At 58.0% G+C, this 25894-nt stretch overlaps 3 protein-coding genes across 7 annotated transcripts; 2 read left to right on the forward strand and 1 right to left on the reverse strand.

The window, feature by feature from the left end:
- Positions 1-1063: 1063 nt before the first annotated feature.
- Positions 1064-5592, reverse strand: ncdn (neurochondrin). 4 transcript variants are annotated; one of them, XM_088933362.1, is made up of 7 exons: positions 5510-5592; positions 5088-5333; positions 3383-4747; positions 2728-2960; positions 2423-2641; positions 2187-2329; positions 1064-1939 (listed from the first exon to the last, which is right to left on the reverse strand). In XM_088933362.1, the coding sequence occupies exons 2-7, from the start codon at positions 5223-5225 to the stop codon at positions 1485-1487; spliced, it is 2553 nt and encodes an 850-aa protein (XP_088789488.1). In that variant the 5' UTR covers positions 5226-5333; positions 5510-5592; the 3' UTR covers positions 1064-1484. The 4 variants fall into 4 exon arrangements, with proteins under 4 accessions (XP_088789488.1, XP_088789486.1, XP_088789485.1 ...); XM_088933360.1 differs by having other exon boundaries at positions 5088-5237; positions 5510-5576; XM_088933359.1 differs by having other exon boundaries at positions 3383-4777; positions 5088-5237; positions 5510-5571.
- Positions 5593-6817: 1225 nt separating this feature from the next.
- kiaa0319l (KIAA0319-like ortholog) lies at positions 6818-20534 on the forward strand. 2 transcript variants are annotated; one of them, XM_088932701.1, is made up of 22 exons: positions 6818-6935; positions 7337-7719; positions 9018-9193; positions 11224-11606; positions 11690-11957; positions 12434-12532; positions 12626-12723; positions 12932-13019; positions 13155-13247; positions 13601-13733; positions 13822-14050; positions 14137-14260; positions 14347-14479; positions 14639-14787; positions 14868-15019; positions 15328-15466; positions 15545-15704; positions 16077-16219; positions 16368-16490; positions 16716-16806; positions 17454-17539; positions 19174-20534. In XM_088932701.1, the coding sequence occupies exons 3-22, from the start codon at positions 9037-9039 to the stop codon at positions 19356-19358; spliced, it is 3033 nt and encodes a 1010-aa protein (XP_088788827.1). In that variant the 5' UTR covers positions 6818-6935; positions 7337-7719; positions 9018-9036; the 3' UTR covers positions 19359-20534. The 2 variants fall into 2 exon arrangements, with proteins under 2 accessions (XP_088788827.1, XP_088788828.1); XM_088932702.1 differs by lacking the exon at positions 6818-6935 and having other exon boundaries at positions 7362-7483.
- A 2218-nt stretch (positions 20535-22752) lies between these two features.
- adprs (ADP-ribosylserine hydrolase) lies at positions 22753-25586 on the forward strand. The gene is made up of 6 exons (XM_088932884.1): positions 22753-23064; positions 23629-23725; positions 23882-24089; positions 24160-24347; positions 24434-24534; positions 25079-25586. Exons 1-6 carry the CDS (start codon positions 22872-22874, stop codon positions 25411-25413), a joined length of 1122 nt encoding a protein of 373 aa, XP_088789010.1. The 5' UTR covers positions 22753-22871; the 3' UTR covers positions 25414-25586.
- Positions 25587-25894: the final 308 nt, after the last annotated feature.

Raw genomic sequence — 25894 nt, forward strand, 5'->3', positions numbered from 1 at the left:
TCAATCAGCAGACAAGAGTTAAAGAGAGAGAGAATAATTTTTTCACAATGTCGACACGTTATAAGAAAGATTAGCAAGGGATGTTGGATTGTGTCTCTGTCCAGATCTCACCTGACAAGACTGTCCGTGAGATGGAGGTCGAGAGACCTGTTCTGGAACGAGGTAGTTTTCTCACAGAAGCCAGTTCAGTTAGCGCCACAGTGCATGACAGTCAACATCTCCCTTTATATACACTGGGGGGCAGCCGGACTGAGATGAGTCAGGGGACAGACGTTAAGAGACTTTTCCAATAAAGCTCTTTGAATTTAGATCTCAGACTGAGAGGTGTGAAAGAAGTATACATAGGGAGAAAGAATCATATCGGCTGAACATCTAAATAGTTTTGTCACAATAAACAGTTGCATGCATTTTTTCGAACTTCCAGGCGAGTGTTTTTTTCACACAAAGGACGGTGGGCTAGCTCCATCTATCGGTCATCGGGGGAAACGCAGGACAATCTCGATCAGTGACAAACGCGTTTAGAGCGACCTCTGGTGACACTGGAGGTGCTGCATGTATGGTAAAGATCTTATCACGAGTTTGCAGGAGTGACTAACCGTGGCCCAGGGAAGACTGTTCATAAACAGGAACTAGACCTAGAGCCCAATATTGACTTCTTTCCTTCCTTCTTCTTTAAGTTTTTATGTCACTGGTTCTGTCTGCCTCTTTGCTTTCCTCGTGTACTCCAAACCCTTATTGTAATTGTGCAATTCTGTCCGCACTGTGTACTTCTATTACTGTAAACTGCTTTGAGAAGTCACTTTTAAAAGGCACCTTACAAAACTGAATAAAAAAATATTGCTCTTATATTCAGATACATTAACAGTAATGCATGTAGCTGTTGTATGTAAGCATGGTGTTTTAAAACAGTGTAAAGAGAAAAAATCAAGTTTGCAAGGAGCAGACTAAAAACATAAAGAGCAGAAAATCAGCACCTGTGAGACAAAACTCACAGAGGTTTCCTGGAACTGTACTGTCCTTGCACAATCGGTAACACATCGATCACTCCCATCTAAAGTCTCTAGTCATCCATGTCATTTTGACCACCTCTTTAATTTTATCTTTGTGCAGATTAATAATACATTCTCTTTGTAGGCAGATGTTCTCAGGCTGCCCTGATGCAAGTTCAGTGTTCCCTTTTCCCTGAGCTGACAGCTGATGTAGCTCATCTCATGTTACACAATTCCCTGTGTCCGAAATTTTTAAATGAAAAATATTTTAACTTTTTTGGTTGGCGGAATTCACCCTGCAGAAAGCGACTCACTGGTTCCAGGACCGTGGCCTCCTTGCTGGTAAACTTGTCCATTCAGCTGTTTTTACATTCAGCTACTGCCTGCGAGGACAGGACTCTGCAGGGCCCTGCTGTCTCTCGGAGGCCCCGAGCTCCCCCTCCTCTCTCCGCAGGGTCAGACAGACGCTCAGGAGCTCGGATGCTTTCGTACAAATCAGTCCTCGGCTTTGGAGAACCCCAGGGGTCCGGCCATCAGGGCCCTCTGCAGCTCCGCCATGCTGGGCAGGACGCCCCCTGTCCCAGTCCGTGTCACTGCCAGGATCTCCTGTCTGCACAGGGGGCAGCGAAGGGCGAGGGCTGTGAGTGCCACCTGCAGCGCCCCCTGCGTGTCGGGGTCAGGCAGCGCGGTGCAGCTGCCCAGGAGAGCCAACACGTCTCCCAGCCAGCCGCCGTCTCGGGCCAGGCCGGGTAACCACGGCAACACGTCCACACAGCCGGCCAGCGCCTGCAGGCCCAGCCGCCACAGCTCACACACCTCATCCCAGCGCTCCGAGAAGCCCGGGCTGAGCTGGGCCGGGCCAAGCCCCGCCGGGTCAGCACACAGAGCGCGGCCCAGGAAACACAGAGCAGCCGAGAAGAAGCGCCGCTGACCCGACTCCCCGTCCGGACCTGGAACACAGGCAGAACTGAGAGGAGTCTGGGGGACGGACAGACAGGCAGAACTGAGAGGAGTCTGGGGGACACAGACAGGCAGATGGGCAGGAGTCTGGGGGACACAGACAGGCAGACGGGCAGGAGTATAGAGGACAGACAGACAGGCAGACGGGCAGGAGTATAGAGGACAGACAGACAGGCAGACGGGCAGGAGTATAGAGGACAGGCAGACAAACGTGAAGGCAGACTTCTCCATGGTTACCTGCTGGGCCAGGTCTCAGTCGGCCAATCAGGAGCCCCAGAGTGCAGAAATTGGCAGCCAGCACCAGCAGGTGGGGTTTGTGCAGGAGGGCGCAGAGCGCGTCCGTCAGCAGGGACAGCAGAGAGGAGAAACAGGCGTCTGTCCTGCCAGGCGAGGTGTGGGACAGAGCAACCAGTCAGTGTCTCTCTCGGTGTGACAGCGTCTCACGCGCATCTCTCGGCACGACCGTGCCTCACCTGACAGCGCTGGGCTCCGTCACAGCGATGTTCAGAAGGGCAGAGCAGGCCGTCTCCATGCCGGGATCCCCCAGCGCCCCCCGAGCACCCCGGCCGCCCTGCAGCCTCCTCCAGCCACGGAACAGGAAGTCTGTGAGCAGGACAGGCGTCCCGAGGGACAGCAGCACCCCCCTTGGCCTGTCCTCTGCGGTCAGGTGACACAGCGCGGGAAGAAGGAACCTGGGGCACAGAGACAAGGGTCAGACATTCTGACCCAGCCAGAGCACTGTCACCCGTCTCCCAGCATGCACTTCTTAGGGCCTCACCTCAGGGCGTCCTCTCCTGGCCAGCCGCTGCCCTGCGCGGAGTCACTCGCGGGCCGGTCAGCCTGGCCCTGGTCCCCTCTCGCTCCCTGCAGCTGCTCCCTGGCGTAGCCAATCAGGAAGGGCAGCAATGCGGTCACTTCCTCTCTCAGGCAGGACGTCTCCTCCGCCAGCCAGGCGCACAGCACACGGACGGTGGCGAAGACGAAGGGGTCTCCATAGCGACTCGGGGTCACCTGGGTGGGGCGAGGAGGCTGTCAGTTCGCCCTTCCCTTCCTGCAGACGATCAAACTGCGTCGCAGGTACAGAAGAGAGCGGCCGCAGGGTATCAGCAGCGCCTAGAGGAAGTGGTGCTTACGCCCTCCCAACACGCTCTCCCACAGGCAGTGCAGGGTGTCCACCCGCTGTCCGGCCACTGTCGTGCAGGCTACGGTCAGCAGACACTGCTGTACAGACCCCTCTGCTCTCCAGGAGGTGTGAGAACGGCACAAGACCCCAGTTTTGGGAGAAGCAGTTTTTTTTTAGTTTTATGTGTTTAGTTAGCAGAAGTGCATCTCTGTCCTGGCTTGTCCCAGCAAACCCTTCCTGTCTGGCACTGCCTCTCTCCTCCCAGCCTCCCTCCCTCCCTCCCTCCTCCTCCTCCTCCTCCTCCTCTCACCTGCTGCAGGTAGTACACAATGGCAGAAAAGGCCTCTTCCAGGACTCCGAACAGCTGCCTGCTCTGCTGCCGACTCAGCCCAGCGTCGGAGCGCTGCGGCTGGGCAGGGTCCTGGGAGAGCCCCAGGCTGCAGGCCTGCTCCAGGGCTGCCTCCAGGATGCGGTAGCAGGCGGTGAGTGTCTGTTGCTGTGCTTCTGCAAGGACAGTGCCAGGAGGCTCCTCCAGGCCCATGCGGATCTCAACACAGGCTCGGTTGACCAGCAGGCAGCTGATCTGGGTGGAGCCCAGTGGGGCCCAGCCACACAGGTCCAACATGCAAGCGGACAGAACCAGGACAGAGCCTAGCTGGGCTGGGCTGATGCGGGCCTGGATCAAAGGCCGCAGGCCCCCCCAGAGTGCAGTCACACTCTCCTTGAGGCCGTCGCTCAGTGGCGCCCCCCCAGGTGGGGGAAGGAACTGCAACAGCCCGGCACACAGTTCGATCCTGTGCAGATCCGGAGCCAGGCAGAACTCCTGGACCCGCCGAGCCAGCAGGTCTGACAGCAGCGCTGTGTGTCTCTGCCAGGCTGCGGTTCTGGTTGGGCCCGAAAGCAGCTGTCCCAGCAGAGGCAGAGCTCTCTCACGGCTCAGGGCCCGGTTCTGGACGTAGGCCTGACACAGCGCTGGCACCGCTCCCCGGGACAGCAGGACTGCCGGGCCCCCAGCCGAGCCACACACCCCCCACAGCGCCTCGTAGCAGTCCAGAACCAAAGCCTGCTCTGGGTCAGTCTGGCTCTCCCGGGTCTCCTCCACATCCCGGCCTGGCTCAGTTCTCTTGCTGCTCTTCTGGGCCGGCTCTGCGGGCCTGGCGTGTTCCTCTCTCTGCTGGCTCTGATCCACATGACGCTGTCCACACTGGGCCTGGGCTTCAGAACTCTGTCGTGCATCTTGGTCCGGTCTTCCCAGGTTCTGGCCAGACACTGCAGAGCTCTCTGGCTCCCGGGCCGAACTGAGCTCACTCTCGCAGGAGCCCTGGTTCTGCCAGGCTGGGTCCAGGCCCTCCGACCTGAGCTCCTCTGCCCCCTGGCCTTCACGGGCCTGGTTCTGGGAGCTTTGGCTCGCCTGGGTCCAGTCGCACCTGCCGGCCAGCAGGTCCAGCAGCAGCGAGACTTTGTTGATGAGCTGTGGGTGAGCAGCCAGTTCCGGGTCGGTACTGAACCCAGCCAGCAGAGACACGCCTAGCGACAGCAGGACTCCTGGGGGGCACTGCCCACCCCCGGTTGCCGCGGAAACCAGCAGCCGGTTGGGCAGAGAGAATCCCACCGCCTCGAACACGCGGCGCAGGGTGGCCCGGTCCATCCGACCAGCTGGGCAGAACCGGGTTATCTGCAGAGACAGAGAGAGGAGTGAGTACAGCTCCCGGAGGACAGGGCTGTGATCGGACCCAGGCTCCATCAGCTGTCCACCACGTATGACACCGCCCGCTCAACACGTCCGTACTGCTCACTGCAATGTGTGTGTGTGTGTGTGTGTGTGTGTGTGTTACCAGCAGCAGGGTGTGTGTGTGTGTGTGTCTGTGTTACCAGCAGCAGGGTGTGTGTGTGTGTGTGTCTGTGTTACCAGCAGCAGGGTGTGTGTGTGTGTGTGTGTGTTACCAGCAGCAGGGTGTGTGTGTGTGTGTGTGTGTGTGTTACCAGCAGCAGGTGTGTGTGTGTGTGTGTGTTACCAGCAGCAGGGCGGCCAGGGTCTCGCTGTCACTGCCGGCATCCCTCAGCGCGCGCAAGCAGCGCTCCAGTACCGCGCGCTGCGTCTCCGACATCCCAGCATCCCCCGCCTCCTCGCGCACAGCCTCTTCCGCCGACATGGTCACCCGGCCCTGAGGACGGACAGGCGGTCAGTCGAGCAGTCCTGGAGCCCGGACGCGTTACTGCTCAGCGAGCGGACCGGCAGGAGTCATTTGTTCACAGCGCTTCTGCAACGATGAGAAATACACCCAGCTACACAAAACACAAACTGCGTCACCTCGAGTGGAGAAAACTCGCAAACTCTAAAATACTAAGTATTAGTGACCACACGATAAGGTTTGAGGTTTGAAGTCCGAACTGGCTTTCTGCTACAGCTAATTCAAAATAACTCATGCAAAAATACCTGGTTCAAACACTTAGCCGCTTTCTCACGTGGAGTCCAAGAACAACTAGCCATACACAGCTGCCCACGTTCCTGTGTTCTCCAATCAGCGCTCGCTACACTCCACCCCTAAACCAATCACAATCAAGCTTGTACTGTATGTTCAGGCGCCATCTTTATTCGGTCTGGATCGATAGAGCCGACATTATTGTGAGGGGCAGAAGGACTTGTGGGTGTTTATTTGCAGGAAAAAGAAGCCCTTGTACTTGAGTTCCGGGTCTCTTGTAATTGATTTAATTGTTGTACTCGCACGTTGTTACATACATAAAGTGAAATGGATTGGGAAGAGATCTATGTCTGAACAGTTTAAAATAGATGTAAAGGCGTATTTACAGACTATATCGAAAGGTAAGAACATGAAAGATGTGTGGACCTTATCTTTATCTTGTTTAATCTGTTTTCACAAAGTATATTGTATTGTTATTGTTATAAATGTTATTGACATGATATATATACTCTTGTTTGTATTGCATGTATTTCGTTATAATAAAAAAAGTCTAAAAAACTTGAGTTCTGGGTTTCTGTAGTATTGCTGAAAAATACTGTTCTTTATAGAGTCTTCGGTGAATTCTCAGAGAATTCTAGGCTTTAGCAAGGCCAGGTTGTGTAAATCCAGACTGGAATTTAAACAAGGACCCTGGGGTTAACAACTACTCCTTCAAACAGCGCCCTTGGAATTTCAGTTCAGAATACTTCATTCACCCCCAAGTGAAGTGGCAATTTAAGAACTAGCAGTGCAACATAGAGCACAATCAAAAAACTAGTAAAGAAGTTACCAGTTGACAAATTCATCCAGAATTGACCTCTGTGTTTGTCCAGGCTTTGAGAGAAGAGAGACTAATCCTTGGTTTAACATCTCATCTGAAGAAAAGCTACGGTACAGTTTCCCTGGAATTAGACTGGAAATTCTGCTCCTAAGGGCTGAGCACCACCTACACAGCCCCAGCCTGCTTGTCAGGATGCCTCACTCTGCGGTCCAGACCTCATCAGGCTTCGGGTCTGTACCAGCTGGTACCACTGTTGTGTTGCAGTAGCCGTCTCTCAAATAACAAGAACTGTTGACTGTAGCACTGTAGCTATTATTATTATTATTATTATTATTATTATTATTATTATTATTATTATTATTATTATTATTATTAATCCGTCACATTGCCAAGAGAAACCGGGAGCCTGTGTTTCCGTCCTTGCCTTAATTCTCGGCGGACTGAGGGGCAGACGGGGAGAGAGGGGCGGATGTGTCTCTCGGTCTCTGCGTGTGTTTGTTTCCGGGAGTAGGTGCACGTCGTGCTGATTGTGACCCAGATACCCAGTCCGACGAGGTAGTAAGAACCTGAGAAGGGACCCAGCCAAACCGGGTCAGCGACAGAGCACTGAGCCCGGGCAGGTCAGTACAGATTGCAGCAGGGCAGGCTGCCTGGGTGCGAGGGGATCAGAGGTGCGGTGTGTTGATGCTGAGGGATACAGAAGGTGCAGGAAGGGTAACAGCTGTTCGGGAAAGAGGAGTTGAAACAGCCTGATCTCTGCCACAGCTGTGCGCTTGTGTGCGGCTGTGCCGTCTGCCCATAGCCGCCTGCTCACACGCGTGTGCTCGGGTGCCCGAGTGTGCGAGTGCACGCACACAGGGTGCTCATCTGTCCACGCGTGACAATGGTCTCGCCGGTGTTGCTGTTGCCAGGGCCGGTAGCTGCAGGAAGAGCAGCGGTTGGTGGTGCGGGTGGCTGTCGCGACGCACAGACACGGTGACAAAGTGCGCTTGTGCGGTTTTTAATGGGCTTTATTTTGTAGATTGTGGCGGCGATAAGACTTCAGAAGAAGGGCGGCGAGAAAAGTGACACTGGAGGGAAGGAAGGAAGAAGGAGTGGCCGTATTGACAAGAGAGTCGCACGCACAGGACACGCGGCTGTGGCAGCTCCGGCGGAGATCGACCCGGAGGTACAGGGGGACACCCCGCATGGCTCACCTGTGTCCCCGCTGAAGGCGACACTGCCGCCCGGTCCCACGGACAGCCAGGGGCTGCGCGGCGCCCACGGACACGCTCCACTCGCGCCTTCCTTCCTGTTTCCGACAGCAGCGGGGTTTTAACGGAGAATGCTTGATCGCCAAAGGAGTGTTAACGTGGAAACTGGAAGCCGCAGCTGAGAGGATTATCGCTGCTCTGCCTGCCGCAGGTCTGTCGTCAGCAGCGCAGGGCCTGGCGCCGGGCGCTGACCGGTTGTTCAGGTCTCTCCTGTCCCACACAGGTTCAGAAGCAGCCTTTGAACATTTTTTTTCACGATTTAATCTTCTCTTTCTCTCGTGGAAGTGCTGCTTGAAATCCTCACTGATCATGTTTGGAGTCTCCAGCTGCCACCCCTGTATCTCACTGGGCAGAGGACTGTGCATATATTCTTGTAGCCCCTGCTGATACCCCAGGGGTGCACTGCGCCCCTTCACACTGCCAGCCCCACAGCACAGTCTCAGCACTATGGGTTCACTGTGTGACGCAGACTGGACAGTGACCTCTGGACTGTAGGGGTACAGTGTGACCCAGACTAGACAGTGACCTCTGGACTGTAGGGGTACAGTGTGACCCAGACTAGACAGTGACCTCTGGACTGTAGGGGTACAGTGTGACCCAGCCTGGACCAGTGACCTCTGGACTGTAGGGGTACAGTGTGACCCAGACTGGACCAGTGACCTCTGGACTGTAGGGGTACAGTGTGACCCAGACTGGACCAGTGACCTCTGGACTGTAGGGTTACAGTGTGACCCAGACTAGACAGTGACCTCTGGACTGTAGGGGTACAGTGTGACCCAGACTGGACCAGTGACCTCTGGACTGTAGGGTTACAGTGTGACCCAGACTAGACAGTGACCTCTGGACTGTAGGGGTACAGTGTGACCCAGACTGGACCAGTGACCTCTAGACTGTAGGGGTACAGTGTGACCCAGACTGGACCAGTGATCTCTGGACTGTAGGGTTACAGTGTGACCCAGACTGGACCAGTGACCTCTGGACTGTAGGGTTACAGTGTGACCCAGACTGGACAAGTGACCTCTGGACTGTAGGGGTACAGTGTGATCCAGACTGGACCAGTGACCTCTGGACTGTAGGGGTACACTGTGACCCAGACTGGACCAGTGACCTCTAGACTGTAGGGGTACAGCGTGACCCAGACTGGACAGTGACTTCTGGACTGTAGGGGTACAGTGTTGCCCAGACTGGACAGCAACCTCTGGACTGTAGGGTTACAGTGTGACCCAGACTGGACAGCGAGCTATGGACTGTAGGGGTACAGTGTGACCCAGACTGGACCGGTGATCTGTGCACTGTAGTGTGACCCAGCCCAAAGAAGTTCATACAAACTTGTATTTCCTCAGTAGACTACTGTGATACTTTATTCACTATTTATTTTTTAATTCTTACCATTTTTACCATCTGTGCCAAATAAACCTTTTTAATGCTCATTCTCTAATCTCTGCTCAGCGCCTGCTTTGTGCTGAAAATGGCTGCTGTTCCGAGGACACGTCTTTCAAGTCCAGGGCGCACCAGGACGGGCCCGAATAGCACCAGGACGGGCCTGAGCACCGCCGGCCGGCAGGGACCTCGAAGGTTCTTCCTCCTGTCTCTGAGCTGTCTGGTGTTCTTGTTCCCCACCACAGGTAAGACTCACCTGCTGCCCCAGCAGACTGCCCCTATCCCTCCTCCTGCCCCACCACGCTGCTCCTGCCCCCATCCCTCCTCCTGCTCCACCACGCTGCTCCTGCCCCCATCCCTCCTCCTGCCCCACCACGCTGCTCCTGCCCCCATCCCTCCTCCTGCCCCACCACGCTGCTCCTGCCCCATCCCTCCTCCTGCCCCACCACGCTGCTCCTGCCCCATCCCTCATCCTGCCCCACCACGCTGCTCCTGCCCCCATCCCTCCTCCTGCCCCACCACGCTGCTCCTGCCCCCATCCCTCCTCCTGCTCCACCACGCTGCTCCTGCCCCCATCCCTCCTCCTGCTCCACCACGCTGCTCCTGCCCCCATCCCTCCTCCTGCCCCACCACACTGCTCCTGCCCCCATCCCTCCTCCTGCCCCACCACACTGCTCCTGCCCCCATCCCTCCTCCTGCCCCACCACGCTGCTCCTGCCCCATCCCTCCTCCTGCCCCACCACGCTGCTCCTGCCCCATCCCTCATCCTGCCCCACCACGCTGCTCCTGCCCCCATCCCTCCTCCTGCCCCACCACGCTGCTCCTGCCCCATCCCTCCTCCTGCCCCACCACGCTGCTCCTGCCCCCATCCCTCCTCCTGCCCCACCACACTGCTCCTGCCCCCATCCCTCCTCCTGCCCCACCACACTGCTCCTGCCCCCATCTCTCCTCCTGTCCCATCACACTGCTCCTGCCCCCATCTCTCCTCCTGTCCCACCACACTGCTCCTGCCTCCATCCCTCCTCCTGCCCCAGCAGACTGCCCCCACCCCTCCTCCTGCCCCAGGAGACTGCCCCATCCCTCTCCCTGCCCCACCAGACTGCCCCGATCCCTCTCCCTGCCCTGATCCCTCCTCCTGCCTCACCAGACTGCCCCGAACTGTCTTCCTGCTCCTTCAGACTGCCCCATCACTGCTCCTGCCCCTCCAGACTGCCCCATCACTGCTCCTCCCCCTCCAGACTGCCCCAACAGACTGCCCCATCACTGCTCCTGCCCCCATCTCTCCTCCAGCCCCACCAGACTGCCCCATCACTGCTCCTGCCCCGATCCCTCGTCCTCCTGTGGGTGTGAGTGAAGGCCTGACCCGCTTCAGGCAGGACAGCCGGGTCTGTGCCCAGTGGGGCTGCTGTGTCGGGGGCCGGGGGCGGTGCTGAGACACAGGGCCTGTTCTCGGCAGGAGGGAGCGCAGTGGCTGCTGTGCATTGTTCCCGGACAAAGATAGTGTTTCAGCACAGACCTTAATAACTTCCACCGAGATGTGAGTAGCCATGGGAACTGTATCCCAGAGGAACTAGGGCATGAGAGGGATGAGGGTGTTATAATCCAGATAATCCAGACAGGCCGGATGTTTGCATCCTGTTCCTGTGGGGGTAAAACTGGGAAGAGTTTTCATTGTTTTCTCTTGCTCCAGCCTTTCTCTCAAACTCTGCCTTGATTGGCAAGGCTGATGAATCCCAGTGTTGCCGAAGTAAAACATTTACAGACGTGGAGAACAATAATATCTGAATACTCCACTCCGGAGCACTCAGCGGGAAGGACAGCAGTTCAGAGATCTTTACTGGCGATCTTGAGTCAGTGTTGACACAGCAGACAGACGTTTACAGTGCAAACAATGAGCCATATACAGTTTCTTGTATTAGGAATTTGTCTTTTCACATACCCCAGCTTGCTCTCCATGAGACACAGACAGGGAGAGAAGCTGGGGGTCAGAGCGCAGGGTCAGCCATTTATACGGCGCCCCTGGAGCAGTTGGAGTTAAGGGCCTTGCTCAGGGGCCCAACGGAGTAGGATTCCTCTGCTGGCCGCAGGATTTGAACCGGCAACCCTCCAGCCACAGGCGCAGATCCTGAGCCACAGAGCCACTGCTCCTCCGGACCTTGACGGACAGCTCATGCCTCTGCCCCGCTGTCTGCCCCAGTGTGAGATGGGCTCCAGTATCGCTGCAGAGCCATGTTGACTCCGCCGCCTGCTCTCGCTCTCTCCACGCCTCTCCCAGGCTGCAGTGAGGCGGAAGCGTGCGGCGTGCCGGGGGCAGCCAGGGTCGTGCCGTGGGCCAGTGTGAGAGGGGCAGGGTGGCGCCCCCTGTCGACAGGGCAGACCTGGGAGGCAGTGCAGTGTGTGAGAGCCTGCTGTGTGCGGCCGGACTGCAGCGCCGCCTGGAGCCAGGGGGGGCGCTGTGTTCTGCTGAGCTGCCCTGTGCCGGGGCGATGTCACCTGTCTCCAACACGCCTCGCCTCACCTCTCGCCCGCGGGCAGCTCTGGCAGCTTGGGCAGCAGGACAGGGGCGAGAGGAGGATGAAGAGGAGCGAGGAAGGAGATGTAGGGAAGATGGAAGAGGCACAGCCTTATGGGAACCAGGAGGACCCTACCTCTGACACTGTGAGTCTCAGCCTGACTGCTCTCTGGCCTGTGGCTGTATTTATGTCTGCTTGTCCTTCACTCTGCCCTTTCTTTGTCCTCAGCATGCAGCTCCAGACCCGTCAGCCTCAGGCCCCACCCCCCCAGTGACTGTGGCCAATCCTCTTGCACTGTCCCTCACGGCAAATAGGAAGGGGAGCCTGTCAACCAGTGGCAGCACAGAGTTGTTGGACCCCAAGCTTGCAGCACAAAACCCCACCCCTTCTACAGGAATGGTCACCACGGTAACGTCCAATAGCAGCTGGAGTTCTACAAGAACACTGGAGCCCACCACCCCTACAAGCCACACCCCCTCTGTGCCCACCCAGGCCGGTGAGAGACTTACTCAAAATAGTGCTATTGCTTTGTTCAGAGACTTCAAGCCCCTCTCTCTGTCTCAGTGCAGTGTGTTAACTAACTCTGCTCTCAGTTCAAATCAATGAGCTTTATTGGCATGACTGATGAATTACAGTGTTCCCAAAGCGCATACAGTCAACACAATATCTACAGACATTTACGGAAAAACACATCACAGGACATTTACATACAATGTTTAACTCCTAGAACGTTGAGAGACTTACTGTTTCTCAGGTTGGTCACTTCGTCAGGGTCTGTTTCTCTTTGCTGTTCCTGACCCTAGTTAGATACTCAGCTAGTGTGTATTGTTTGGTTAGGTCCTGTAGCATTCCAGTGTGTGTTGTGCTCGTGTGTGTCCCAGTATTGGCTTGTGTTGTGGTTCGGTGGACTCTGATCTGTGCTGGAGCAGCTGGCGGCTGGCTTTCTCACGCTGCTCTGCTGTCTCTGTCCAGTGCGGGAGCTGGTGGTGTCTGCAGGGAACAGTGTGGAGATCACCCTGCCGCGCAGCGAGGTGCAGCTCAATGCGTTTGTCCTGCCGGAGCCCCCCAAAGGTAGGGTGGAGAGCCGGGGACTGGGGCAGCCCTGACACACACACCAGCCATCTTCAAGTGTGTGTCCATGACCTGTCTTGGTCTCCTTCTCAGGGACTGAGTACGTGTTTGACTGGAGATTGATCACTCACCCCCATGACTACAGTGGAGAGATGGAGGGGAAACACAGCAGGATCCTCAAGCTCAGTAAGGTCAGGATCCCCAAATACTGCACTTAGCAGAAACTGTCCCCCCAGATTCTGCGCACTTGAACTGCTGTCCTGCTGGAACTTTGTTCCTGAAGCAGTTAATGCTAAAGAGCAGCAGCACACCCCACCTCTGAGTAATACCCCAGTGGGCAGACCCTGGGGCACCATAACCCTGGGGTGTCCTGACCCTGTGCTCTGTTTCGACCCCCAGCTGACGTTGGGGCTGTACGAGTTCAAGGTCCTGGTGGACGGCGAAGGGGCTCATGGGGAGGGTTACGTCAACGTCACCGTCAAGCCAGGTGAGAGACAGACAGACGCAGACCCACAGGCCAGTTCTGACAGACAGGCACAGACCCATGGGCCGGTTCTGACAGATGCAAACCCACGGGCCGGTTCTGAAGGATGCTTACACCAAGTCTCTCCCCTCTCCCCAGAGCCTCGTGTCAATAAGCCTCCCGTTGCCGTGGTGTCACCCAGGTTCCAGGAGATCTCCTTGCCAACCAGCTCCACGGTGATCGATGGCAGCCGTGAGTACAGGGGTCCTGGTGTCCGGTGTCCAGTGCCTGGTTTCCAGTGTCCAGTGTCCGGTATCTGCTGTCCAGTGCCCTGGTGTCCAGGTCCTGGTGTCCCGTGTCCCGTGTCCCGTGCCTGGTGTCCGGTGCCTGGTGTCAGGTCCTGGTGTCCTGTGTCCAGTGCCTGGTGTCCAGTGCCTGGTGTCCAGGTCCTGGTGTCCTGTGTCCCATGTCCAGGTCCTGGTGTCCGGTGCCTGGTGTCAGGTCCTGGTGTCCTGTGTCCAGGTCCTGGTGTCCAGGTCCTGGTGTCCTGTGTCCAGTGCCCTGGTGCCCTGTGCCCCTCTCACGGCCTGCCTGCCTCTCTCCAGAGAGCACAGACGACGATGCCATCGTGGCTTGGCACTGGGAGGAGGTGAAGGGACCCCTGCGGGAGGAGAAGGTGTCGGCCGACACGCCCATCCTGACGCTCACCAACCTGGTGCCTGGAAATTACACCTTCAGGTACGTCTCTGTCTCCCGGCAACGGCACCCGGCTCCGTCTCCGACTCCAAGCTCCGGCGGCGTGCACTGACCCCCCCTCCCCCACCAGCCTGACGGTGACGGACTCCGACGGGGCCCAGAGCTCGACCTTGGCGACGCTGGCAGTGAACAAGGCGGTAGATTACCCGCCGGTGGCCAACGCCGGGCCCAACCAGGTGATCACGCTGCCGCGCAACTACATCACACTGTACGGCAACCAGAGCACCGACGACCACGGGCCGCTGGGCTACGAGTGGACGCTGAGCCCCAACAGCAAGGGCAAGGTGATGGAGGTGCAGGTACGGCCGGCGAATGGCAGGGCTCTGGCGTTTCCTCCCGGCTCTCAGCGCACTGTCACAGCCGCTCTCTGTCGCCCCCGTCTCAGGGCGTGATGACCTCCACCCTCCAGCTGTCTGCGCTGCAGGAGGGCGACTACACCTTCCAGCTGACCGTCACCGACTCCGCTGGCCAGCAGGACACCGCAGAGGTCACTGTCATCGTCCAGCCAGGTGTGCCTGTCCAGCCACATGTCTGCAGGCCTGTTTGCCGGTCCTTCCTGCGGTCTGTGTGTGACGGCTCTGTCCCCCCCCCTCAGAGAACAACAAGCCCCCGGTGGCAGACGCAGGGCCGGAGAAGGAGCTGACCCTGCCGGTGGACAGGACTTCTCTGGATGCCAGCAAGAGCCAGGATGACCAGGGCATCAGCAAGTACCACTGGGCACAGAGCAAGTCAGTGTTCACAGTGCCTACAGACCCCACCCCCTCCCCCCGACAGACCCCACCCCTCCCGTCCCCCCGACAGACCACCCCCTGACACCCTGTACACCAGCTGGACAGACCCCTGGACAGACTGGTCCTTGTGCCCTAATGCCCGTGTCGGTGTGTCAGGGGTCCAGAGGGGGTGAAGCTGGAGAACGCCGACAGCGCCGTTGCCACGGTGACAGGCCTGCAGGTGGGCGAGTACGAGTTCACCCTCACCGTGACGGACGAGAGAGGCCTGGAGAGCAGAGACAGCGTCCGAGTCGTCGTCCGAGAGGGTGTGTCCTTCCCGCCGCCGCGGCCGAGTCTCGCCACTCTCTCCTGCGCGGCGTGCTGACCCCACGTCTGTCTTCCTCAGAGGTGGACCAGCCCCCACAGGCCCGGGTGCAGTCAGGGGTCCGGGTCACCCTGCCCGTCTGCACCGCAGCCCTCGATGGGTCCCACTCCACTGATGACAAGGGGGTGACCAGCTTCCTCTGGACCCGCGATGAGAACAGCCCGGCCGCTGGGGTCCGTCCGCCCGCCTGCCCGCCCGCCTGTCTGTCCACCTGCCCGCCTTTCCATCCGCCGCCCGCCTGTCTGTCCACCTGTCCACCTTTCCATCTGCCTGCCCGCCTGCCTACCTTTCCATGCACCTGTCCACCTGCCCACCTGTCCACCCACCTGCCTGCCCACCTGCCCGCCTGTCCACCTTTCCATCCGCCTGTACACCTGTCCATCCGCCCGCCTGTCCGCCCGCCCGCGGTGACCTTTCTGCTCCCTGCAGGGCCGCAGCGGTCGGCCCGTTTTGATGGTGCTGTGGGCTGTCTGTGTTGCAGGAGGTGTTGAACAACTCCGACCACCAGGCGGTGCTGCTGCTGGGAAACCTGGTGGAGGGCAAGTACAGCTTCACCCTGACCGTGACGGACAGCAAGGGCCAGAGCAGCACGGACCACGGCACCGTGGAGGTGCGGCCAGGTCAGTCCCCCGCTGACCGACTGACCGCCCCGCCGGGCTCCGCTGGGCCCCGCCCTGACCTGGCGCCACTCTCCCCAGACCCCTGGGCCCGTGACCTGGTTGAGCTGGTCCTGGACGTGCCGGTGGCCCAGCTGACGCAGCGGCAGCGCGGGATGCTCCTGCGACAGGTCGGAGTGCTGCTGGGAGTGCTGGACAGCGACATCATCGTCCGAGAGGTCACCGCCTTCAATGAGCGCAGGTCAGGGGTCAGGGAGGAAGCGGTTGGATTGGAGATCTAGGGGTCATGACTAGGGGTCATGCTAGTGTCAAAAGGCTCTTTCAGCATTTAGAGGTCACAGCCCCTCTCCTGTGTGGATCTCTGCCTCATTAGTCCCTTCTCCCCTCTCTCTCTTCTCCATCCCCATCCTCATCCCTGTCTTCCTCAGTGATCAGCCTTTCACTTCCAGGTGACACATGGGTCAAGGGTCAAAGTGCAGCAAAGGGTTTTCTGTGTAGCGTGAGAGGCCCTGTCAGAATGTGGTCAGCATGAGGTCAAGGGTTACAGGCAAGGAGCTGGGCCTGAAAGTGCTGGTGGACAGGAGCAGTAATGACCTCTCCCTCTTGCTCCCAGTACCCGGCTGGTGTTCCTGGTGCTGGGAGGTCCAGGCCGCCCCCCCCTCTCCGGCCGGGATGTTGCCGAGACGCTCCGCAGCAAACTGCACAAGCAGAGGAATGACTTCCTGATCTTCAGAGCCCGACAGGTGGACACAGTCAGTAAGTAGAGTAAAGAGTGGGTGGACAGTCAGTCAGTGTAGAGTGGGTGGACAGTCAGTCAGTGTAGAGGGGTGGTAGGAGCTACATCCAGCCCTGTGGTGATGTGACAGGGGCAGCTCGCGTCTCTGAGCTCTTCTCTCTGTCCCAGTCTGCCAGCTGAACTGCTCGAACCACGGGGAGTGCGACTCCTTCACCAAGCGCTGCATCTGCCACCCCTTCTGGATGGAGAACTTCTTCCGAACGCAGCTGGGAGACAGCGAGAGCAACTGTGGTGAGACCTGGACACAGACACGCTGGACAGATGGGCACGCTGACACTCTGGACAGACACTCAGACACACTGGCCGGCACACTGGCTGGACAGACAGGCGAATGCCCTGACAGTGTGATGTGCAGACGCACAGATCAGACAGACTTGACCGGGGCACTTGCCCACCGACATGCTGCTCGGACATGGTGATGGATGTCAGCATCTCCTGTCTCCCTGTCTGAGCCAGAGTGGAGTGTTCTCTATGTCACCATCGCATCCTTCCTCATCCTGGTCGCCATGGGAGCCCTGTCCTGGGGAGTGGCGTGCTGCTGCCGCAGGTGAGGGGCCGGACTGTGTGTGTGTGTGTGTGTGTGTGTGTGTGTGTGTGAAGTCTGTGGTCTAGTGTGCTGCACACTGAGATAGTGCTGAGGTGTGTATGTGTGCAGTCTGTGCTCTGGTGCGCTGAGGAGTAGAGTATTACATAAAAATGTTGTCACAATTCAGTGTTTTTTAACTGCCATATTGAGAAGTCTTGTGTAACTATGTGTTGTGTAACTTCTGTGCTGTGCAGTATGGGAAGTGTTGTATAACTGTGCTGTGTTGCTTTGTGTTGTGTTGCATTGTGTAAGTGTGTTTTGTAACTGTGTTGCATTGTGTTACTGTTTGTTGCATTGTGTAGCTGTGTTGCATAACTGTGGTGTTGTGCTGTCTTGCAGTGTGTAGCTGTGCTGTATAACTATGTTGCATTGTGTTGTGTAGTTCTGCTGTGTAACTGTGTTGCGTTGCATTGTGTAGCTGTGCTGTTTAACTGTGTTGCATTGTGTAACTGTGTTGTGTAACTGTTGCATTGCAGTGTGTAGCTATGTTGTATAGCTGTGCTGTGTAACTGTTGTGTTGTGTAACTCTGCTGTGTACCTGTGTTGCTTTGTGGTGTGTAGCTGTGTTGTATCATGTTGTGTAACTGCTGTGTTGTGGTGTGTTGCAGGCGCCGAGGACGGGCACGCAGGAAGAGCCGCTATAAGATCCTGGAGGCTGAGGACCAGGACAGCCTGGAGCTGCAGCCGCCGCGAGGTGAGCACAGGGGGGGCTGTACCTGACCCCCAGGTGTGTGAGCTGTACCTGACCCCCCAGGTGTTTGAGCTGTACCTGACCCCCCAGGTGTGTGAGCTGTACCTGACCCCCAGGTGTGTGTGAGCTGTACCTGACCCCCAGGTGTGTGTGAGCTGTACCTGACCCCCAGGTGTGTGAGCTGTACCTGACCCCCAGGTGTGTGTGAGCTGTACCTGACCCCCAGGTGTGTGAGCTGTACCTGACCCCCAGGTGTGTGAGCACAGGGGGGGCTGTACCTGACCCCCAGGTGTGTGTGAGCTGTACCTGACCCCCAGGTGTGTGAGCTGTACCTGACCCCCAGGTGTGTGTGAGCTGTACCTGACCCCAGGTGTGTGAGCTGTACCTGACCCCAGGTGTGTGTGAGCACAGGGGGGGCTGTACCTGACCCCCAGGTGTGTGTGAGCTGTACCTGACCCCAGGTGTGTGAGCTGTACCTGACCCCAGGTGTGTGAGCACAGGGGGGGCTGTACCTGACCCCCAGGTGTGTGTGAGCTGTACCTGACCCCCAGGTGTGTGAGCTGTACCTGACCCCCAGGTGTGTGTGAGCTGTACCTGACCCCCAGGTGTGTGAGCTCCTGAACCCCCAGGTGTGTGAGCTGTACCTGACCCCCAGGTGTGTGTGAGCTGTACCTGACCCCAGGTGTGTGTGAGCTGTACCTGACCCCCAGGTGTGTGTGAGCTGTACCTGACCCCCAGGTGTGTGTGAGCTGTACCTGACCCCCAGGTGTGTGAGCTCCTGAACCCCCAGGTGTGTGAGCTGTACCTGACCCCAGGTGTGTGAGCTGTACCTGACCCCCAGGTGTGTGTGAGCTGTACCTGACCCCCAGGTGTGTGAGCTCCTGAACCCCCAGGTGTGTGAGCTGTACCTGACCCCAGGTGTGTGAGCTGTACCTGACCCCCAGGTGTGTGTGAGCTGTACCTGACCCCCAGGTGTGTGAGCTCCTGAACCCCCAGGTGTGTGAGCTGTACCTGACCCCAGGTGTGTGAGCTGTACCTGACCCCAGGTGTGTGAGCACAGGGGGGGCTGTACCTGACCCCCAGGTGTGTGTGAGCTGTACCTGACCCCCAGGTGTGTGAGCTGTACCTGACCCCAGGTGTGTGTGAGCTGTACCTGACCCCCAGGTGTGTGAGCTGTACCTGACCCCCAGGTGTGTGAGCACAAGATCATTAAAATTGTTAAAGGGAATAAGGATCATTAGGATAATTAAACCGCTTCTATAACACGCTGCTCATCTCCAAGGATCCCAAAGCTCTTCACATACCTGTACAGGAGGGGAAACCTGTCCAGGTGTCCACCCCAGTGCTGCCCAGAGATCGAGCCGGAAAGCATCAGTTCACGGTTGACACGGCCACTGACCCGCTGTCGGTGTACTGACCACGGGCTGAGCTCAGAGGTCTGTGTTCAGTGATCTCCTTATGCACCTGCCTGCAGGCTGTAGGTGTTCTTGGAAGATCACTGATGGTTGTTGGTACGTTATGGATCAGCTGGTGGCGTGTTGACAGTATTGGCAGATCGATTGATTATTGAAAGCCTGATACACTGTCGGACTGCTGGCAGGCTGCTGACGTCTCCCCCTCTCTGTGTCCCGCCACAGGCCGGCCCAAGCCCCCCGCGCCCCCCTCCTCGCTGATGCGCTCGGACTCCGAGCTGGACAGCGATGAGGCCGGGACACCCTGGCCCGAGCACGAGAGGGGCCAGCTGCTGCGCTCCCAGAACGGCTCCGTCCGGAACGGCCTGCCGCCCCACAGGCTGAAGAAACAGAGGGACGAGCTTCTATAGCACTGGGGGACCCCAGGGGCCAACGAGAGACACCGTACCCCAAAACACTAACACACTGTAACCAAAAACACTCGGGGGACAGGGAAACTTCACCCCAAGGGCTGAAGACAACCACTGGGGTACCCCAATCCTGTACCCCTAGACTTAATCTGAGCCAAGAGAGGAGAACTGGGTGCCAGGAAACAGCTTGTACCCAGTAATTGCACAGAGGAGCTGCTGTAGCACTGAAGGACCCTAAATCACAGACTGTACCCCAAAAATAAACTCCTGTGGACCTGTAACTGAAAACACCCAATCAACTAAACCCACAGAAACACTGAGCACCCAAGAGCACAGACCAGAGGCACAGAATGGACTTCATCACTGGGGGGCCACAGTTTGTGTGGCCCTGCACCCTAAAACACAGCTTGTACAGAGAGCCCCGAGCCTCCACAATACCTCAGAGGCTAAGGACACTGTACTGGGGGTGGGGCGGGAAGCTCTGTGCCCCAAAATACTGGAGCTCGTGTTCTTGGGACACCCCAGGCAGAGCGAAGTGAGAGCACAGCTGCAGGTCATGATGAGCACTCCTGTGCGTCCCTGTCCGTCCCTGTCCGTCCCTGTGCGTTCCTGTCCGTCCCTGTGCGTCCCTGTTGTCCCTGTCCGTCCCTGTCCGTCCCTGTTGTCCCTGTCTGTCCCTGTTGTCCCTCTGTCTGAGCCCCTCCAGCCCCTGCGGTTCCCCTCGCTCTGTGACTCGCCTGCCTCACTCCTCCTTCCCACTGTTCTTTCTCTTTCGGGTGTCTCACTGCTGCTGTTGCCATGGGCGATGTCACCTAGTGACCCTCTGTACTGAACACCACCAACTGATGCTGATTGGCTGTGGATCCTGTCCATCACTCTGACAGCTCCTGGAGGTGGAGCTGGAGAACTGGTGTGAATTGTTGAATCGTGACTGAGGGTTGTGGGCAGAATTCGTGTTAAAGGCACCGCTGGGGTCAGTGGGTCACACTGGAATGCTTGTTGAATCACTGGATGCCCACGTCCCCAGATCGCGCTGTCCCACCTGCGAGCGAGGCGGAGAGCTCAGTGAGGACGCGCGGGACTGGGGTGGGGCTTTGATCTCGCTACCTGTTTGCTTCGTACAGATAAAACTGTCGTTTTTATTTTGATTTAATTTAATGTCAGATTTGATTTCTCTGAACCTCTATGTCTCATTTGTCCTTGTTCTTCTAATTTTGGCTCAGATTCTCACTGCTGATTGACTGCAAGGAAGGTGACTGTAGAGTGACACACGCTGAACACCTCTGTCACTGTGTGTAGAGTGACACACGCTGAACACCTCTGTCACTGTGTGTAGAGTGACACTGAACACCTCTGTCACTGTGTGTAGAGTGACACACACTGAACACCTCTGTCACTGTATGTAGAGGGACACTGGACACCTCTGTCACTGTGTGTAGAGTGACACATACTGGACACCTCTGTCACTGTGTGTAGAGTGACATACGCTGAACACCTCTGTCACTCTGTGTAGAGGGACACTGGACACCTCTGTCACTGTGTGTAGAGTGACACATACTGGACACCTCTGTCACTGTGTGTAGAGTGACACGCTGAACACCTCTGTCACTGTGTGTAGAGTGACACACACTGAACACCTCTGTCACTGTATGTAGAGGGACACTGGACACCTCTGTCACTGTGTGTAGAGTGACACACGCTGAACACCTCTGTCACTCTGTGTAGAGGGACACTGGACACCTCTGTCACTGTGTGTAGAGTGACACATACTGGACACCTCTGTCACTGTGTGTAGAGTGACACACACTGAACACCTCTGTCACTGTGTGTAGAGTGACACACGCTGAACACCTCTGTCACTCTGTGTAGAGGGACACTGGACACCTGTCACTGTGTGTAGAGTGACACACTGAACATCTCTGTCACTGTGTGTAGAGTGACACACGCTGAACACCTCTGTCACTGTGTGTAGAGGGACACTGGACACCTCTGTCACACTGTGTAGAGTGACACATACTGAACACCTCCATCACACTGTGTAGAGGGACACTGGACACCTCCATCACACTGTGTGTAGAGTGACACACACTGAACACCTCTGTCACACTGTGTAGAGTGACACACACTGAACACCTCTGTCACTCTGTGTAGAGGGACACTGGACACCTGTCACTGTGTGTAGACTGACACACGCTGAACACCTCTGTCACTGTGCAGAGGGACACTGAACACCTCTGTCACACTGTGTAGAGTGACACACACTGAACACCTCTGTCACACTGTGTAGACTGACACACGCTGAACACCTCTGTCAAACTGTGTAGAGGGACACTGGACACCTCCGTCACACTGTGTGTAGAGTGACACACACTGAACACCTCTGTCACTCTGTGTAGAGGGACACTGGACACCTCCGTCACACTGTGTGTAGAGTGACACACACTGAACACCTATGTCACTCTGTGTAGAGGGACACTGGACACCTCCGTCACACTGTGTGTAGAGTGACACACACTGAACACCTCTGTCACTCTGTGTAGAGGGACACTGGACACCTCCGTCACACTGTGTGTAGAGTGACACACACTGAACACCTCTGTCACACTGTGTAGAGGGACACATGCTGGACACCTGTCAGACTGGGTTGTTTTGAGACCGGAGTGAGAGACACACCTCACCACCAGTTGCCCTCCTGTCCATCGGTCCACACGTTAGCAGAATAAACCCGGCTTCCAGAACCCGCCGGCTCAGCACACCGGAACATCGGCAGCCCGAATTTACCCGAGTCGGCTCTCGGTGCTCTCGGTGTGGCAGCGGCCGGTGCCCGCGCTGCTGGTCTCGCTGTGTCCGCCAGGCGGCGACAAAGCTTTAACTGTAATACTCGTGCCGTATAATCCTGTATAGAGGTGCAAACCCTTGACCTCGGCGGAACTTGTAATGTCCGTCTTAAGTTTCAAGAAGACATAAAGGAATACCTGTCTTTTTAAATCTGTTATTGGTATAATAACAACAATAATAATAATAATTACACTTATATAGCACTTTTCTGGACACTCCACTCAAAGCGCTTTACAGGTAATGGGGATCCCCTCCAGCACCACCAGTGTGCAGCCCCAGCTGGATTGCAATGCATTTGATTGTTAAAATGAGTTGACGGCTCACGTGTTAAACAGGTCACGATAAAGAAGCAAAATGTTTTTCGCTCTCATGTGTTGAAATTCAAACTGGAGCAGTCTGCCAGCGGCGCGGCGGTCAGCGGGAGGTTCGGCCCACACGGAACTCGAGGTCCGAACCGTGAGCCGGGCTTCGCCACGACTCCCTGTGACCTCGTCCAGGGTGACGACACGTCGAGCGAAGGGAAGGACTCGTATACTCGGTGCTTTACGGTAACGAGTCGGGTCAGGCTGTGACGCGGCGGGACCGGAAGAGAAACAGACTCGGGCGGACAGTACAGCGCCGCCTGTCCTGCCAGAGCCAAAGTCCGAACCGAGCTCGGCCCGGACGCGGGAAGGGATGACTGCAGCGGCGGCAGGAGCGGTCGGACGGATGGCGGCGGGCCCGACCTCGCTGGCCCGGTTCCGGGGCGCCCTGGTCGGGGCGGTGCTGGGCGACTGCATCGGCGGGGAGTTCGAGGGCGCCGAGGAGGTTCCGCTGGATCGGGTCCTGCAGCACCTGAACTCTCTGGACCAGGAGAACCGGGGAGACGGTGCGGTCTTTGTGAGGTTGATTTTGATCGGGATGTCGTGCGGTGTTCGTGAGGGTTGGAGCTGTCGCAGCGCCTCTCCCGGAGCCCGGGGAGCCGGTACCGGTCGACCCGGAGCCGCACAGTCATGGCTCCGGTACTGCCGAGCCCGCCAACTCGGGCAGTGAGACCCAAGCGCGGAACAGGCGTGTCCAACAGCTGGTCTGCGTCCCTGTCTCAGGGGATCACACAGCCCGTGACAGACAGGATGGAACTGTCCTAACCCGAACCTCACCGGCCGGTCCTGGGTCCGGGGAGCACAGGGGCGCGCTGCACCCAGGTGAAGTGACCCCTGACCTCTGGGCAGGCCCAGCTCATCCTACAGCAGGGTCCTGGTTTATACATGCTGGTCCGGGAGAGCACCACCTGCTGGCCGGGCAACAGTACTTACAGCAGCAGCCTGATCTTGCAGGTCTCTGGCTCTTAGCTGAGCGCAGGGCCCTTCCGGAGGTTTCCGCCAGTGGAGCATGAACCGGCCGGCCCACTGGTCTGGAGCTGCTCTCAGCGTCGTGCGGTTTGTCGTTACAGCTGTCCTGCAGTACTCTGACGACACGGCCATGACGCGCTGCGTGGTGCAGTCACTGCTGACCCGGGGCGAGTTCGACCAGGTGGACCTGGCGCACAGGTGAGAGGCAGCCCCCTCCCTCCCGGAGTGACCCCTCTCTCTCTCAGAGCGACCCCTCCCTCTCTCAGAGTGACCCCTCTCCCTCTCAGAGCGACCCCTCTCTCTCTCTCTCAGAGTGACCCCTCCCTCTCTCAGTGTGACCCCTGTCTCTCTCAGATTTGCGGAGGAGTACCGACAGGCTCCAGCCAGGGGGTACGGTGCCGGCGTGGTCTCAGTGTTGAAGCGCCTGTCCAGCCCGCGGCTCGGCGATGTCTTCCAGCCAGCGCGCCAGCAGTTCGGGGGGCGGGGCTCCTTCGGCAACGGGGGGGCGATGAGGGCGGCGCCCTTCGGCCTGGTCTTTCCCGACCCTGAGGCCGTGAAGAGGGTGAGTCCGGGGGGGGCGGGACCGGCGGCGGCGGCGGCGGCGCGTACTAACCCCTGCTGTCCTCTCTCAGTTCTCCCGGCTGGGCGCCATGCTGACTCACTCCTGCTCCCTGGGCTACAATGGCGCTGTGCTGCAGGCGCTGGCTGTGCACCTGGCCCTGCGGGGGGCGCTCTCGCACACGCACGCCTTCCTCAGCGCGCTCATCGCAGAGATGGAGGGAGTGGAAGGGGACGAGCGCTCCCGCAGAGACGCCCGCGAGTGAGCGACGGAGGGCCCGGGGAGGGGAGAGCGCTGTCTGTGCGCTGGGGTTCGAGCCGCTGCGTAATGAAACCCTCTCCCCGCAGGCTGAACGAGCCCGAGCTGCCCTTCTGCGCCCGGCTGCACAGAGTGAGGGACCTGCTGGAGAGGGGCAGTGTGAGTGTGGAGGAGGTCATTGCTGATCTGGGTGAGTGCAGGCAGATCGACAGTGTTCGGCACACAGCACACACAGCACACAGCACACAGCACACACTCACAGCGCACAGCGCACAGCAGCAACAGCAGCAGCACAGCAGCACAGAAGCACAGAAGCACAGCACACACTCACAGCGCACAGCACACACTCACAGCGCACAGCGCACAGCGCACAGCGCACAGCAGCAACAGCAGCAGCACAGCAGCACAGAAGCACAGCACACACTCACAGCGCACAGCGCACAGCAGCAACAGCAGCAGCACAGCAGCACAGCAGCACAGAAGCACAGAAGCACAGCACACACTCACAGCGCACAGCACACACTCACAGCGCACAGCGCACAGCAGCAACAGCAGCAACAGCAGCAGCACAGCAGCACAGCAGCACAGCAGCACAGCGCACAGCACACACTCACAGCGCACAGCAGCAGCAGCAGCACAGCAGCACAGCAGACAGCAGCACAGGACAGGACACAGCAGCACACCACACAACAGCACAGAACATGACCAGCAGGTGTTGTCTTTGCCGTGAGCAGGGAACGGCATCGCGGCGCTCCAGTCGGTGCCCACGGCGATCTTCTGTGTGCTGCGCTGCCTGCAGCCCGTGCCAGAGCTGCCCGCGCGCTACGGCGGCCTGGAGAGGACCCTGGCCTTCTGCCTGGCGCTGGGGGGCGACACCGACACCATTGCCAGCATGGCTGGCGCCATCGCTGGGGCGCACTACGGCATCGCCGCCATCCCGGCGGCCTGGAAATGCTGCTGCGAGGGGGCCGAGGAGGCGGAGCTCTGGGCCGAGCGGCTGCACCAGCTGTACCAGCAGCGGGCACAGGGGGGCGCCACTGAGGCACAGCCCGAGCCGCCCCTGGAGTGACGCCGTGACCGAGGCTGAATCGGAGGCTGGCGGCCTGGTGGACGCTGAGCCCCAGCGGGTTCGATGCTCACAGACGCGGGCTCTGGGCTCCAGCCCGCTGGACCTGGGGCTTTTACACCTTCTGTGCTTTCTTTGCTTTCACTGGGGTCCTAATAAAACTCATTTAAAATTAATTAGTTCTTTCCCGCTGATTGGTTGACCGGTGTAGCTCGCCCGCCTGTGCCAGTGTGAGGGGTGTGTGTGAGCTCCCCGGGACCAGCCCGGAGAAGGGTTCGAGAGAAAGGCTGAGCTGAAGCCCTGTCCCCGCAGGGGAGCCGGTCCAGTCAGGGCATCCATTATTATTATTATTATTATTATTATTATTATTATTATTACTTTTTACATTGTGAAGGAACAAATGAATAGTATTGAATTACTGCAGTTTCTCTGGTTGCAGTTTTGAACTTGTCCGCCAGGTGGAGCCGCTGTACCGTGCACAGAG

This window comes from Atractosteus spatula, chromosome 14 (genome assembly GCF_055471065.1).
Source record: "Atractosteus spatula isolate fAtrSpa1 chromosome 14, fAtrSpa1.hap1, whole genome shotgun sequence".
Classification (NCBI taxonomy): Eukaryota; Metazoa; Chordata; class Actinopteri; order Semionotiformes; family Lepisosteidae; genus Atractosteus; species Atractosteus spatula.

Bases quoted from the DNA above. Each gene is read 5' to 3' on its own strand.
- ncdn (XM_088933359.1), bottom strand. From the start codon at position 5,563: ATGGCTAGTTGTTCTTGGACTCCACGTGAGAAAGCGGCTAAGTGTTTG. The intron at 2,961-3,382 runs GTGAGAGGAGGA...CGCCCCACCCAG, and splicing joins TTGTGTACTACCTGCAGCAG to GTGACCCCGAGTCGCTATGG. The intron at 2,642-2,727 runs GTGAGGCCCTAA...TCTGTGCCCCAG, and splicing joins CCAGGAGAGGACGCCCTGAG to GTTCCTTCTTCCCGCGCTGT.
- kiaa0319l (XM_088932701.1), top strand. From the start codon at position 9,037: ATGGCTGCTGTTCCGAGGACACGTCTTTCAAGTCCAGGGCGCACCAGG. The intron at 12,533-12,625 runs GTAGGGTGGAGA...TCTCCTTCTCAG, and splicing joins CCTGCCGGAGCCCCCCAAAG to GGACTGAGTACGTGTTTGAC. The intron at 13,020-13,154 runs GTGAGAGACAGA...CCCTCTCCCCAG, and splicing joins CAACGTCACCGTCAAGCCAG to AGCCTCGTGTCAATAAGCCT.
- adprs (XM_088932884.1), top strand. From the start codon at position 22,872: ATGACTGCAGCGGCGGCAGGAGCGGTCGGACGGATGGCGGCGGGCCCG. The intron at 24,348-24,433 runs GTGAGCGACGGA...CTCTCCCCGCAG, and splicing joins TCCCGCAGAGACGCCCGCGA to GCTGAACGAGCCCGAGCTGC. The intron at 24,535-25,078 runs GTGAGTGCAGGC...TGCCGTGAGCAG, and splicing joins GGAGGTCATTGCTGATCTGG to GGAACGGCATCGCGGCGCTC.